The 14,510-nt window shown below is 41.5% G+C and overlaps 2 protein-coding genes across 6 annotated transcripts in view; one reads left to right on the top strand and one right to left on the bottom strand.

The window, feature by feature from the left end:
• The window catches only part of strada (STE20 related adaptor alpha), an 8,937-nt gene extending 2,340 nt beyond the window's left edge, over positions 1-6,597 (bottom strand). For 2 of the 4 annotated variants that reach the window (XM_034711365.1, XM_034711367.1), the window contains exons 1-7: positions 6,466-6,597; positions 4,754-4,874; positions 4,395-4,452; positions 1,249-1,351; positions 880-1,001; positions 658-766; positions 433-556 (exon numbers count right to left, since the gene is read on the bottom strand). In XM_034711365.1, the coding sequence (XP_034567256.1) occupies positions 433-556; positions 658-766; positions 880-1,001; positions 1,249-1,300 (407 nt within the window). In that variant the 5' untranslated portion in view covers positions 1,301-1,351; positions 4,395-4,452; positions 4,754-4,874; positions 6,466-6,597. Of the gene's footprint in view, positions 1-432; positions 557-657; positions 767-879; positions 1,002-1,248; positions 4,453-4,753; positions 4,875-6,465 lie in introns of all 4 variants that reach the window. The other 2 variants (XM_034711366.1, XM_034711368.1) reach the window with 2 other exon arrangements.
• ddx42 (DEAD (Asp-Glu-Ala-Asp) box helicase 42) lies at positions 6,561-14,510 on the top strand. Of its 2 annotated transcripts, XM_034711357.1 has the most exons (19): positions 6,644-6,687; positions 7,216-7,269; positions 8,393-8,611; positions 8,712-8,862; positions 8,948-9,003; positions 9,368-9,404; positions 9,781-9,933; positions 10,024-10,128; positions 10,270-10,389; positions 10,486-10,662; positions 10,777-10,905; positions 10,999-11,098; positions 11,182-11,229; positions 11,320-11,417; positions 11,541-11,817; positions 11,937-12,163; positions 12,260-12,370; positions 12,504-12,653; positions 13,109-14,510. In XM_034711357.1, exons 3-19 carry the CDS (start codon positions 8,400-8,402, stop codon positions 13,814-13,816), a joined length of 2,859 nt encoding a protein of 952 aa, XP_034567248.1. In that variant the 5' UTR covers positions 6,644-6,687; positions 7,216-7,269; positions 8,393-8,399; the 3' UTR covers positions 13,817-14,510. The 2 variants fall into 2 exon arrangements, with proteins under 2 accessions (XP_034567247.1, XP_034567248.1); XM_034711356.1 differs by lacking the exon at positions 7,216-7,269 and having other exon boundaries at positions 6,561-6,687.

Raw genomic sequence — 14,510 nt, 5'->3', positions numbered from 1 at the left:
AATCCTGCCTCTTTCTGTTCCCTCATCCTGTGGTTATGACTTCTTTATTATCGTCTCCAGAGAGTTATTTTTCTGTTTCACTGCTTTACTTTCATGAGCTGGACTTGCTCTATTCTCTTCCTCTGTACCGTGCATGACCACGTCTGTTCTTTCTTTTTTACTTGTGGCAGCTTTGGATTGAAAATATGACTGACTATGGGTTTCATAAGCTTTCTCAACTTTTGATACTGTCCAATGTAAAACAAATAAAAGAGATTGTATCCTTTTAAAGCATGTGGCATTGAAGTATTGAAAATTTTGAGAACCTTAAGTCGCACAAATTCGCGTATTAATATTGTTGATCTATTAAATTCAATCTCAGTAAAGGCCTAGGAGCAGGCATAAAAATGAGCATCTTTAAATCAAGACTCAAGTGCAGAAAGTGAAGCTCACCGGTGAACGTATCCCATGTGGTGGATGTATTCCAGAGCTCTGAGCATACCCAGTAAAATGTATGCGATGGTCAACTCAGCCATACCATCAGTGAAGTGTGTGCAGATCAGATCTCTGGCTGACCCTTTGAAACAATCCAACATAGATAAACAAATTATAAACATGTCCTTCCCTACTTTAAAATATTTCTACCGATGTAATCACTACATTTATTGTGTTTCTTACCGTAAGCCATGAAGGGAGTAATGACCCATAGTTCGTTTTCTGCTATGAAGACGCTCTTGTACGGTACAATACTGGAGTGATGAAACAGCTTTGACACGTGCAGTTCACCCTGAGAGAGAGAGGAAAACAAAGCTGCAGTGAGATGCATGAAGAGGATTTGAAGAGGACCCTGAGGGAGAGAAGAGGTAACGTGGTCTAAAGATAAAGAGAGCTGCTGCAGACCTGCAGGTATGTAACCATGTCGTTGGTGCATGATTCTAAGTCGATCCGTCGGATAGCCACGTGTTCTCCTGTGGGTTTGTACCGGGCCAGGTTCACTGTCATCAACTCGTCCAAGCCCCGCCCTAAAACACAAACACAGGTTTTATTAAGACAGATTCTTCAGGTCGTGTAAAACAACAGATCCCACTGCAGTCCTTGGTTTGAGTTTGTTGTAATGATGCTACAGTATCAAAAAATGCATAGTAACATAATATTTCCTTAATTTAAATTAGCTAAGAAAGCTTGAACCATCTTCCTGCAAATTCAAATCCAAAACTTTTGTAAATCAATACACAGAACCAGGCCTCTGTGTGTCTTTGTCTCACGTACCGATCACAGTAAGGACCTCGTAGGAGCTGCTGTCAGGAAGGAAGATGCTCATGGTGCCCCGGTGTGGGGAGGAGGTCAGACTCTCCCGACTGTCCTCATGGGCCTAGAGATGAGGTGGGGGAGGAGGGAGAGTAAACGAAGATGTTACATGATGCTGACTTCACATCGCAGGACTCTGTTAAAAACCTTGTGAGTGACTGACGGAGGACTGATCATACATTAGAAGTGTTAAAGTTTACCTGAGGACGTTTTGAACTGTGTTATCAAGGTGCGTTAAAGGGAATCTTGGCAGCAGCTACAGCTGATGGTGACTCACAATATAATGATATATATCTTCTCATGTTTGGTACAAGCTGATCTAAGCTTGTGCATCATACACCCACTTAGTGAATGTGCTCGTCAGCGAAGACTCCTGAGTTCCATCAATGCATCTCCATTAAAATGATCATAATGGACGGACTGCAGCAGCAGCAAGCTGTGGAGGCAAATGAGGGCAAGCTGAAGGAGTATTTGGATTTTTTCAGAGGATAAGGATGAAGCAGCACATTTAGAACCAGAGTTGTGCACTCCATGGAGTAGTATTGTATCCTAAGGTCAAGAGGTGACTCTGACATGGAGTTAAATATCCTCAAGAGGTGTTCCATATGTGGACACTTGTACAGACGTGAAGGTAAATAAAGCCTGTGCTAAAAACTATCATACATGCTATAGCAGCCGTGTGTTAAGGTAGCGTCTGTTTATGTTAATCTAATCAGACGGCACAAACTACCATCCTGATCAGATTGAAACGGGGTGCCATGCTGTGCTAAAGCTGAACATGTTACCTCCATCAGTCTACAGCCTGCAGAGAGACACAGTGCTCGACATCAAAGTGGGAACACACGTTTAAATTCAACATCAACTCAACAACAGAGAATCAGCACAGACAGGCAGTGTCAAACACTCACAACACATAATTAGACTCTTTGTGAGGTGACTCAACGACACCAAAATCCAGAGCACAGCATGTTAACGGCACACTGCGGACTCAAACAGGACTGATCGATAGGCGGACTCTACACTCCGCCTTCCTCTTTCTCCCCAACAGAAGCCCCGGTGAGCGCCGTGAGATGTCCTCCTGAGTTACGAGCATGTACAGCGTGTTTTCGTGAAGTACATGCAGACATGACTGTGCAGAAGCCTTGAGGGGAGGGGTGTGGGTTACTCTACTCATAGACCTCTATGCGCACATACTCATGCATGCACAAAAGGCATATGGGCGGTGATAATGCAGTGACAGGAGTACCACACTTACTTTCCTGTGAGAGAGTCCCTGAGCTTGCTCTGGGGTAGAGAAACCACATCAATGACATAGAGACATGTACACACACACACAAACAGGAGAAGGATCGGTGTTTAGAGCAGCTCTTGAACCGGGACGTGCAGCGTCGAGTTCAGGGAGCTCGCAGCAGGCTTTGTCATGATCAGTTATGGAAATATGACTGAAATAATTCAATATTTTCTCACCAAAGCAAATGCAAAAAACAACAAATAATGAAGTTACACCCTGCAGGTTTCTCCCAGACATTAAGTTGGACAATGAGAACATAGAACAGCCAAAACATAAATGATCTACTTTAACCAGCATGCAGTATCAAGCAATGATCTGCCAGCAGGAAATTCAAATGAGGCAAAGCTTGCAAAGAAAAAAAACAAAGAATGATCCTCCCCGAAACCTCTGCAGAACAGACAGAAGCTTTAAGAAAGCGCCAAATTAAACCAACCACTTATGTTGAGAAATATGGGACCTTAAAAGATACACAAACTACTGATACACAGACACAAACACAGTGTTCTTATCTTCAGGACACAAAGAAATAACAAGATATAGTCCTAAAAATGTCCCCTCTATCCTGCTTTTACATTTGCAATGGTACACCTTCCTTTCTTATTCAGGGTCTTAAACTGAAATCTGGGAAGGTAGCAGAAAAATTTAACATTTTGGAGTACCAACTGTCCAAGGGAAGTACCACTCCCACCATCAAGGAAAAACGTAGCAGTTAAAAATGTGCATCATTTTCATCATACTGGTCTCAAATTAGACAAACATACGTGTAGAAATGTATGACTTGGGGGCAGTTGTTCCAATTTAAAGACTACTTGGACAAGCTAAGGGGAAAAAGTGAAAAGAAAAACCCAAAACAAAATGTAACACTTCATACAAATACTGTGAAAGTGACAAAGACACCTGAGCCCTGATTCCTCTGTAGCCAACCGGGAATAAGTAATTGAATAAGAAGTGTCCCACTCAGACAGATATGATTTTCACTGTTTCAGGTCAGATTATTTTTCTCCAGCAGTTTGAACATTAGTGTGGGAGTCTTTACATCCATCTATGGATTAAAAAAACAGGAAGAGCTATGACCTCTGTGGTGTTTTTGCCGGTTTTGTACAAAGTGTAGGTGTCTGCATTGGTTTTCAGGCTAGTCCCGGTGAGTAGAAAGAGAAAAGAAACATGGTACGGCATAACTTAAACCTGGCAAATCAACACAGTTTAATTTGTATAACCGTAGTATGGAGCGTGTTAGATGTTTAAAAGCTGTGAACCGACTGCAGCAGTAAGGATTTAAAACAAGCAAACATTTGCAAAGCTCTAACTGTTATCTTAAAGCTCTGCAGCAACATGACTTCTATACTTTTATGCATTTATAACTTAAAGCTTAATATAAGCAAATGTGGCATTAACAGGCGGTCATAATCACAAACAGGATTGAGTCAAATTCAGCTGCAAAGGCAAATTAAATATTTGATAGCCAAAGTAAAGTGTGCAACATTTTCACACACAAGATAAACACATTCAGAAGCAGCGTTAAATAAAACTGTGCAGGTTTTTATGTGACAGGTTTACATGAAGCATAATTAAAGAGTGATTGTGTGTGTCGTCCTCATATAAGATATTGTAGCTGAAGGGGGAAATGAGGCAGTAACACTTAGGACTGGGAGCAAATGATTGGATAGAAAACTTTTTATAAATCTGATACAAAAATGAACTCTGAGAGGAAGAGAAAGAAACTACTCCTTTAGAGAATTGTTGTTGTTTTTGTGCTTATGAAGGGCCTAATCTATAAGATGTGTAAGCAGTGGATTGGGAATGCCTTGAACCTCACCTCCAAATAACTCCAAATCCCGAAGGCTCTCCACACTCAATTTCTCAGATACCCAACGCTGACATAGACAGAGGGTTAATGACCGACAGGGAGAAAAGAGAGAAAATGCAAGCAAGAATAAGGAAAAGTATCAAAACATAAATACATATATTTAAAGCATTTACATAAGATAGTTTAGAAAACTTGAATTTTATCAAACATAACACTTCCATGCATCTTTTCCTGTCTATAGAGGAGTAATGATAACAGTGTCTGAATGCTTAGAATAAAAGCTGTCAATGATGTGATTTATGCAGTTTTTAAAACAGAGATTAAGACAACTTAAATGAGAAGTAGAGAGGTATTTGGTAAACACTTACAAGAAAAGACATGGATCCTTTTGAGTGTGTTACACATGAAATGCAGAAAACACGTCCAAGGAATGTCTGTCGTGGAAGTGAACGAACGCTGAGGGAGATGATATCTCTGTTTGGTTGTTTCCTGCAGGAAGACACGAGCATGTCAGGAGATTACTCTTCACCAGAATACAAATGCTGATAACTCACACATCACCAGACATTACAAATTTATCGCTTACATTTAGATTCAACAGGAGAACACTGAGGCCCACACAGAATCATTAAACAGTTTGAAACAAAGAAAAACAAAAGGTTCTTAAGCTTGTTCAGTAATGCAAGCCGGATTTTCAGTCTTTACTCTTGTGGTAGAGGATCATATTTTCAAAACACTTATAAGAAGGGCTGTTTTATAATGGCAAAATGACACATTGTTTATTAGTATTAACTTGGGATGAGTCGTGATTTTTGAATATTTGAATAATTGTTTAATCATTTTCAAAAATCGAATAGTTCCTCGACTATTATTTTATCTTTAACGTCTATTTTTTGTGTTTTTTCAACTAGCTGCCTGATAGTGGTCGCAGGGCATCTGAAAGTTCTTCACTTTTTGCAATTAAATAATAAAAAACTTACATAATAACTTTCCAAATAACCTAAGGAAGCATCAGTACCATAGATGCGACTCAGTAAGAGTCAGAACTGGAGAAAACTGCAGACTTTTGCAGCTCCAAAGAGTTCTGGGAGGACCTTCAACAAAAAATGAGGTTGAGTGCAAACTTTATTGGTAGAAGTAGAATATCTAGATCATATCAATACATATATATATATAAGAAAGTGGAAAATAGTGAATAGAGGGGTAGGATTAGATAAGTTTTAACTTCTTCCTACTCCTTTTCACACATGTAAAGTAAATTGTTTCACTGCTTGCTAATATTGATTTTTTTTTCTTTTGTAAAACTGTTTTTTTTTTTCCTTGTATGTTTTTATAACTATTTCTTGTTTTCTGCTTTTTTTGTTTTATTTCTACTTTTACATGTTCGAAATAAAGTCATCAAATCAGATCAAATCAAAAAATATATCATATCTAATTAGCATATCTACAACAACTTTGGACAGCCATCAAATGTGCCTCTCTCTCCTCCTGTCTGCAGGGTGGTCTGGGTGCTATTCGGATAATCGAATAGCTAACTCTGGAATTGCATGAAAGCATAAAGATAACATCATTAAGAGCACATATCTGTAGCTCATGTGCAATATTTAATGGTTTGAGTGTGAAATCGAGAAATAATCTATGTTTGAATACACGATTAGCTCCTAATATGTCATGCACATTATGCATACACGTTTTTAATTCGTGGATTGTTTATCAAACTTTGTATTAGGCATTAAATCCTTCCAGTTCAACCTGAATCTGTCACTTTGTTTTGGCATGACTGATGATGCTTTTCACTAGGCTGTTCTGGGGATGAAACTCAGCAACTTTCACTCTTTAGTAACGCTCATACATATGCAAAAACAACACTGTTGGCTAATAATTATAGTAGAAGAAGTTACATGACCCAACAAGGGGAAAAAACAACAACTTAAATCAGATTTGTAACAAGCAGAGATGAGTTCTTGCTAATGGCTGTACGGCGCAGGCTAGCACGAGTAAAACACAGTTAGCTTGAGTAGCTACCTTGACTCATTTCAGTGAGAAAAAATGTCATTAATTTAATATTTGAACTCCTTACCTGTGTAATGTTTGGAACAGGGATGCCTTATCTTATATTTAAATGCAACTTCTGTAGCTAGCCGCCCCCCTTGCGGATGTTTCTGGCAGCTCTCCACTGAGCTAAACGTCGTGTCGCGCAATAACTACGTCACGCTCTGGAGAGAAACTCCGCGCACGCATATGACGTAAGCACAGCTTGGGCTACTGAAAACAGTGGAGCTCAGACTTGCAACGAAAACAGGTAAATACATCCGATTATCTGCTGTTGAAGATGTATGGATTCATTCAGTACATGCGGGGTGTTGGTGTTTACCACAGGGGGGTGTAAAGGGAACTCTAATTCATCCATATGTTAAAGAATTGGCCGTTAGTTACACACCCCCTTCTCGGCCTCGTTTTGCGGCCTTCAGCTAAAGCTAACATTATTTGTTCAAACAAATTGAAGTAAAGATGTTCTTTTAAACAAACTGTGATGCATAAGTTGACTACACATGGTGTATTGATTAGTTACCTTATATTTAAGTGTGGCTACAACCTTTATGTGTACGTGGCTGTCTCATATTATCATCTTGATAACGTTATTCTGCTTTAAAACTCAAATAAAATATTGCCTTATACAGTTTCATCACCTTTTAGGAAACATATGTACTCCCATGGACACTTGAATAATATTTGCTTTAACTATGAGAATGTATGTAACCATCGTCATATATAAAAACCACATGATTGATGTTTTAAAATATTCATATTATTGTTTTTACTTCTATAGCCAGCTTAATGAGGGTGAAGGAGGTCACTGTAAATAAAGCTAATGTCCTTAAAGATATGTAGTTATAACTCTGATTGCAGATTGGAGGAATGTTTTACAGATATTTGAAATATAATCCATTATACATGTATGCTTTAATGTTTATCAGAATCAGAATCAGCTATATTGGCCAGGTATGCTTGAACACACAAGGAGTTTGACTAGATAAACTGTGCTCTCTTTGTACAAGGCATAAGAATGGGAAATGGGCTTTTCTATTCTTTCTGACCACTCAAAGCACTTTTACACTACTTGTCAAATTCACCCATTCATACCCATTCACTCACTGATGGTACAGGCTGCTATGTAGTAAGGGACCATCAGTGCTAGCTAATCTCATTCAGTCACATTCACACACCTCTGAACAACAGAGGGAGCAATTCAGGGTTCAGTGTCTTGCTCAAGGACACTTTGGCATGTGACTGCTGGAGCTGGGATCGAACCGCCAACCTTCCGATTGATAGACGACCGACTCTACCCACTGAGCCACAGCTGCCCAGAATAATAGATACAAATACAAATACAAATATAATAACAATAACATCAGCTATAAATACAAAAGAACAACAAATAGGCATGACTAATATGTACAGGCTAAAATAATATGATAATAGTGCAGTGGTTTATACCACTTGACATAATAGCAACAGCAGCAATAGCTATTTTATTTATAAAGCACATTTCATTACACGCAAGTTCAATGTGCTTTAAATGGAGAATTAATAAAAATAAAACATTTTTCCAAATAGAAACAGAAAAACAATAGATACACCCAATATACATCAGACACAGCAATCAAACAAACAGCAAGTGTTGCTGCACATGCATCCAGTCACAACAGTCATTATATCATTCATACACTTGAGATGTGTTTTTAAGTAACACAAGTACCACTACTTATCTGTTTGTTACCTCAGGTCTTTTTATAGATACACTGTCATCCTTAGCACTCTCTAAAAGTAGTGCTAGTTGAATGGATGCCAACTTGAGGTCACTTTTCCAAGAAAAGTGCAGCCCGGGTTGCATTTCAGTTAAAGCCCCCTCAATATAAAACCAAGGCAGACAAAGATCTTTTGAATTATTCCAGTATAGTACTGTTAAAGCTTATTAATGCTCCTTACTTTTCTTGTTTTTACAGCACAACCATGAACTGGAACAAAGGTGGTCCGGGTGTGAAGCGAGGTTTTGGATTTGGAGGATTCTCCCTCTCGGGGAAGAAAGAAGAACCTGAACCTACTCAGAAATCTCACACTTCATTGGGAGCCAGGGGAGCTCCTGGGGCCTACGGGAAGAACCAGCAGCTCCCTTCATTCTACAAAATAGGGACCAAGAGAGCCAATTTTGATGAGGAAAATGCGTGAGTGCAATGTCTCTCTCAATGTCAAACACAGCCTGAATTCAAACCCAGATCTTGTACACAAGGTGACAAAAAAAACATGATTTTGTTTTTCCACCAGGTACTTTGAAGACGATGAGGAGGAGTCCAGTAGCAATGTGGACTTGCCTTACATCCCAGCTGAGAACTCACCCACTAGGAAGCAGATGCAGTCTGGTGGTGGCTCAGATAGTGAAGATGATCCACTTGATGCCTTCATGGCAGAAGTGGAGGTAAGAAGTGTGTTACAGTTAGACAGAAACACACTAGTATGTATGGCTTAAAGTGCTTCCTAACATGTTTTGTTTACTGCTGCAGAACCAGGCAGCTAAAGACATGAAGAAACTTGAGGAAAAGGAGAAAAATTCAGCCAAGTAAGACTTCAGTTTGCTTACATTTTTCTTAGGTTTGATTCAGAGTAACTTCTAGTATGTTATGGAGGGACCCAAATCAAAAGTTTTTTTAACAATCCGACAACTAAGTGAAAGAATGAGCCCTCTGGACTGGGACATACTGTTAATATTTATTTCACTGCTTTTGACAAATAAGCTTTTTGCAGAAGTTAATTGTTATATTTTTCAGTCAGTAGCCAAAAGCATTTCACATAAAGCAGTGCCTTTTCTGGCTTAGCATATAGCATCAGGTAAGCAGAGTGACCTTAGTCAAAGTGGGATGTGGGCTGTCTTGGGTGTACGAACGAGCCGCAGGGAAGTTTTTTTTCTCCGCTTGTCATTTCAGGGGTATACGTGATGACATTGAAGAGGAAGATGAACAAGTGAGTGAGCCCTTCAGAGTTCTTCATCCACTACACGATTGATCAAAAGATGTCTTCAAAAAACCACTCAATAGATTTCTCTCTCTCACATCTTACAACCCCTCCCCTCCCCCTCCCCTCTGCTCTTTCTGACCATGCAGGTTGAATTAGCATCATTATGAGATCCATGTTTTTCCTGTGCACATTATAAAAGCATGTTTTGTTTAAGATTCATGTCAGCCGGTGTCTGAATAGATGTCAGATTGTAAAAATGAATCTGTTTTTTTTAACATCTGAATGTCTCCTTGAGTGTTGTGTTATACTTGGTGGTGCTTGGATGCTGAGGTGAGCAGCAAACCAGCGCAGTTTTTGACATGTGAGGCTGTGCTCTCTGCAGGAAGCCTACTTTCGCTATATGGCAGAGAATCCTACAGCTGGGCTGACCCTAGAGGAAGAGGAGGAAAACATTGACTATGACAGCGACGGGAACCCCATCGCACCTACTACAAAGAAAATAATCTTACCGCTTCCTCCTATCGATCATTCAGAGGTAATGTTAAGAAAGAGTGAAGCCTGAACTGTGTATCAAACAAATGTAATATATGAAATATGACTGATTGTTTTCTTTGTTATCCTACAGATTGATTACTCACCATTTGAGAAAAACTTCTATAATGAACATGAAGAACTCAGCTGCCTGACAGGAACACAAGTGATAGATTTGAGGCAGAAACTCAACTTGAGGGTAAGTTGTGATTCTGTAACACTTGTAGGTTTATAGCTGATACACATGTCATAGTCGTGATCACCTTTGTTTATTTTGTATTTGTTGTGACTCAGATTTCAAGCATCCTTTGAATGTCATTCTTTTTTTTATGTCTCTCAGGTATCTGGTGCAGCCCCTCCAAAACCTTGTACTAGTTTTGCTCACTTTAGCTTTGATGAGCAGCTAATGCACCAAATCCGCAAATCTGAATACACTCAGCCAACACCCATTCAGTGCCAGGTACAGTGAAATGCTGCAACACAACAGAAGATATTTAACTGTATTGTTTTGAAGGGAAAAAGTGTCTGATATTTTTGTTCTCAATCTGTGTTTCAGGGCGTTCCCATAGCTCTGTCCGGACGGGACATGATCGGCATTGCCAAAACCGGCAGCGGTAAAACTGCTGCTTTTATCTGGCCCATGCTGGTCCACATCATGGACCAAAAGGAACTCGAGGCAGGAGAAGGGCCCATTGCGATCATCGTGTGTCCCACCAGAGAGCTCTGTCAGCAGGTAACTGATGTGAAGGGACTGAGTCAGACTTTGTGAATGTTTAGAGGATATTTGTGTTAATATGATGCAGAAGTGAATTGTTTTATTAATATGTCTGACTTGAAATGTTTTCAGATTCATGCAGAATGTAAGCGTTTTGGAAAAGCCTACTCACTGCGTTCTGTGGCTGTGTATGGAGGAGGCAGTATGTGGGAGCAGGCCAAAGCTCTTCAGGAGGGAGCAGAGATTGTTGTGTGCACTCCGGTGAGAGAACTCTGTTTTATTTTATTCAGGCATCTTACTGCATTCCTCTTCTGCAACAAACTCCAGGTTTACTGTTGATGTGTGTTTGCACAGGGTCGTCTGATTGACCACGTTAAAAAGAAGGCCACATCCCTGCAGAGAGTGTCATACCTGGTGTTTGACGAGGCAGATCGCATGTTTGATATGGGCTTTGGTGAGTGGGAAATCTTCCTGCTGTGACAAGAACATCATAAACCTTCTTTATGCTTTGCAGCTGAGTTTTATTTTCCCTTTCAGAATACCAGGTCAGATCCGTTGCTAGCCATGTTCGCCCGGATCGACAGAGTGAGTGGAATCCTTTCAGTATGAAAACAATGCTTCTGTCATAAGCAGCAAGGCTTCAGAGTGTGTAATTGTTAATGATTTCCTTCACAGCTCTTCTGTTCAGTGCTACTTTCCGAAAGAAGATAGAGAGGCTGGCGAGAGACATCTTAGTAGATCCGATCCGTGTGGTGCAGGGAGATATTGGAGAGGTACGCAGCATCACACTCTCAGCGAACTCACTGATCAATGAAGAGCTGTAGCTACAAAGAGAAAAAAGCTTCACTAAGCATGTCCTGTGTTCTCTCTTCTTCCTCATATCCGTCCTCCCTCAGGCCAACGAGGATGTAACCCAGGTGGTGGAGCTGCTGCCCGTGGGGGGAGACAAGTGGGGCTGGCTGATCAAGCGGCTGGTGGAGTTCACCTCCTCGGGCTCAGTTCTCATCTTCGTCACCAAAAAGCTGAACTGTGAGGAGCTGGCTACCAACCTGACCCAGGAGGGCTACAGTCTGGGCCTCCTGCATGGAGACATGGACCAGAGCGAGAGGAACAAGGTCATCAGTGACTTCAAGAAAAAGAATTTGCCCATTCTGGTGGCCACTGATGTAGCTGGTGAGTACAGGAAGGGGAAGAGGTGCTGAAGAAGATGGGAGAAGTCTTTAGTCTGTGAAGTACTCATCTACTGTAAATCAAAAGGTGGAGTCACATTCCTGTTTTTTATTCCTCCCAAGCTCGTGGTCTGGACATCCCGTCCATTCGCACAGTGGTGAACTACGACGTGGCACGAGACATCGACACGCACACACACAGGATCGGTCGAACCGGTCGAGCTGGTGAGAAGGGTCTCGCTTACACTCTCCTCACCACCAAAGACACATCATTCGCCGGTGACCTCGTGAGGAATCTGGAGGGAGCAAATCAAGGGGTTTCAAAAGAGCTGATGGATTTGGCCATGCAGGTAAGATGAATACGTCAAAGAATTGAATAAAGGCCTCTGAGCAAATGTGATGTTATTATTGAAGTGACGTCATTCTTAAAACATTGATCTCCACAGAATCCATGGTTCAGGAAATCCCGCTTTAAGGGCGGTAAAGGAAAGAAGATGAATATTGGTGGAGGTGGTCTCGGTTACAAAGAGAGGCCCGGCCTGGGAGCTGAAAGTTCTGTGAGTTACTCATTACAACACCGTCATACTAATATCTTAGAGTCTTTTCACCCTCATTGAGAATAAGTGGATTCATGGGTGATGATTTGAGATAACTCAGAGAGATGTTAGTGATGCTCTGTTGTGTTTTCAGGAACGTGGTGGTGGTGGCGGAGGTGGCGGCGGTGGCAGCAGCAGCAGCAGTAGTAGTATGTTGTCTTCCTCTAGCAACTATGAAGGCTTCACCAAATCAAACACTGGGGCAATGGGAGATCGCATGTCTGCCATGAAACAAGCCTTCCAGGTACAACTTCTAACATCTTAACGGATCTATCTTCACTGGCTTTGTAACTCTTCAAATATGTGTCATTCTTGTTTATATACTTCAAGTTAAAACATTATGATTTGATAAGTAGAAATATTAATGCTAAATAATCTGTTAAAGCTCCAAAAAGTGACATAGTCTTTCTTCTTTTATCATTCAGAACTACTGCAGTTTTTGTGGGAGAGTAAAAACTTCTCAAAATCTGCCTAAAAGTTTTCAATAATGGAGCTAGTGTGTCGAAAGTACAAGCACCTAGCAAGGACCAAATTTAGTAAACTAGGTATTAATCTTAATCCATCGCCACTTTACCAACACAAGACTTTATTTTTTATGTTGTGCAATGAGGAAGTCTTCATCTAAATGATCAGGTAAGGATGTGATTGGTATGCTCTCCCATCCGCTGATCTTCTGCTCAATGTCTCCTTCTCCTCCAGGCCCAGTATAAGAGCCACTTTGTTGCTGCATCTAGTGGCCCCCCAAAGCTCAGCGCCAAGTCCAGCAGCTCTTCAGGCTGGACCAGCGCTGGCAGCCTGAGCTCCGTGCCGACAGAGTCCGCTAATGGTTCAGAACGGTCCCAGGCCGTCTCCATGTCCATGGCCGGCTTCACCAGCGCCGGCTCCCTCAGCTCTGTGCCCACCGCTCAGACCAGTCCACATCAAAGCTTCCCTCCACCAGCTCCTCCCTCACCGAGAGACAGCTCTCGAGACAGACACAGTGAGGACAGAGGGCGTGACAGTTACCACCGCCACAGCGACCGGAGCGAGAGACACGGCGGCGACGATCGCCACGCTGATCGTGATCGACATGGTGACAGAGATCGGGACCGCCATGGTGACCGAGACCGCTACAGCGGCGGCAGCAGCCGCCACAGCGATGGTCGTAACGGAGATGGAAGCAGGAGAGACAGAGAAGAGCGGAGGAGTGAGAGGGACGGGGGAGACAGAGAAGAGAGGAGGAGTGAGAGGGATGGGGGAGACAGAGAAGAGAGGAGGAGTGAGAGGGATGGGGGAGACAGAGAAGAGAGGAGGAGTGAGAGGGACGGGGGAGACAGGGGGAGCGGGGAGGGGAGGGACAGAGGTGGAGATGATAGCTTTGCCGTCCCTGAACCACCAAAACGTAGAAAGAGCAGGTGGGACAACTAAACACAGAAATAAACACATTAATTAAAATGAAAATTACATGTGCAACCAACTGCTCCATGACGAGCTTGTCTCTTGTGTAGGCAGACAACAGAGCATATCAAGGGCTGACACAAGCACAGGACTGAGGACTTTGTATAGATGAGAACTGACGCTCCTGTCAGGTCGGTTAGGACTTCATCATTTGTTCAGAGCTTAACAGTGTGTAAGTCATAAACACAAGCAGCCCAGAGACAGCCCCTTGTACATATACCATTGAGACTGTTGTTATTGTAAGTCAGTAGGGTCGAGCAATAGAACTGTAAGGAATCATGATGTTGGATTGTTTTGTCTTCTTTTCCTTTCACTGAGCTTGAGACATGCCTTTGTGCTCGCCAACTGATTGCTTTGTTTTGGATTTTTGCCAGCCGTGTTTGTGTGTTTGCAATTTGTTAATTGACTAAGCTAATTGCTAACTTTTGAAGGCGTGCTGTGAACGTCAAAAAAAAAAACAACGTACATGTCAAGAACTATATAGAGCTTTCTTTGTGTCTTGTATTCAAGTTTTAGTGAAGTGCCTTTCTCTGGCATTTAGTCTCTCTATGCTTTTTAAATGTTTTTCAAAATGATGCATTTGTTTGTATGAGAGGAATTTCAAGTGTTTATTCACACATGGAAAATGTGAGGTTTTGATTAAAAAGAAACATATGGCATCCAC

This window comes from Notolabrus celidotus, chromosome 20, assembly GCF_009762535.1.
Source record: "Notolabrus celidotus isolate fNotCel1 chromosome 20, fNotCel1.pri, whole genome shotgun sequence".
Taxonomy (NCBI): domain Eukaryota; kingdom Metazoa; phylum Chordata; class Actinopteri; order Labriformes; family Labridae; genus Notolabrus; species Notolabrus celidotus.
Note: the sequence above shows the minus strand (reverse complement) of the source record. Positions and strands in the feature narration are given on the sequence as shown.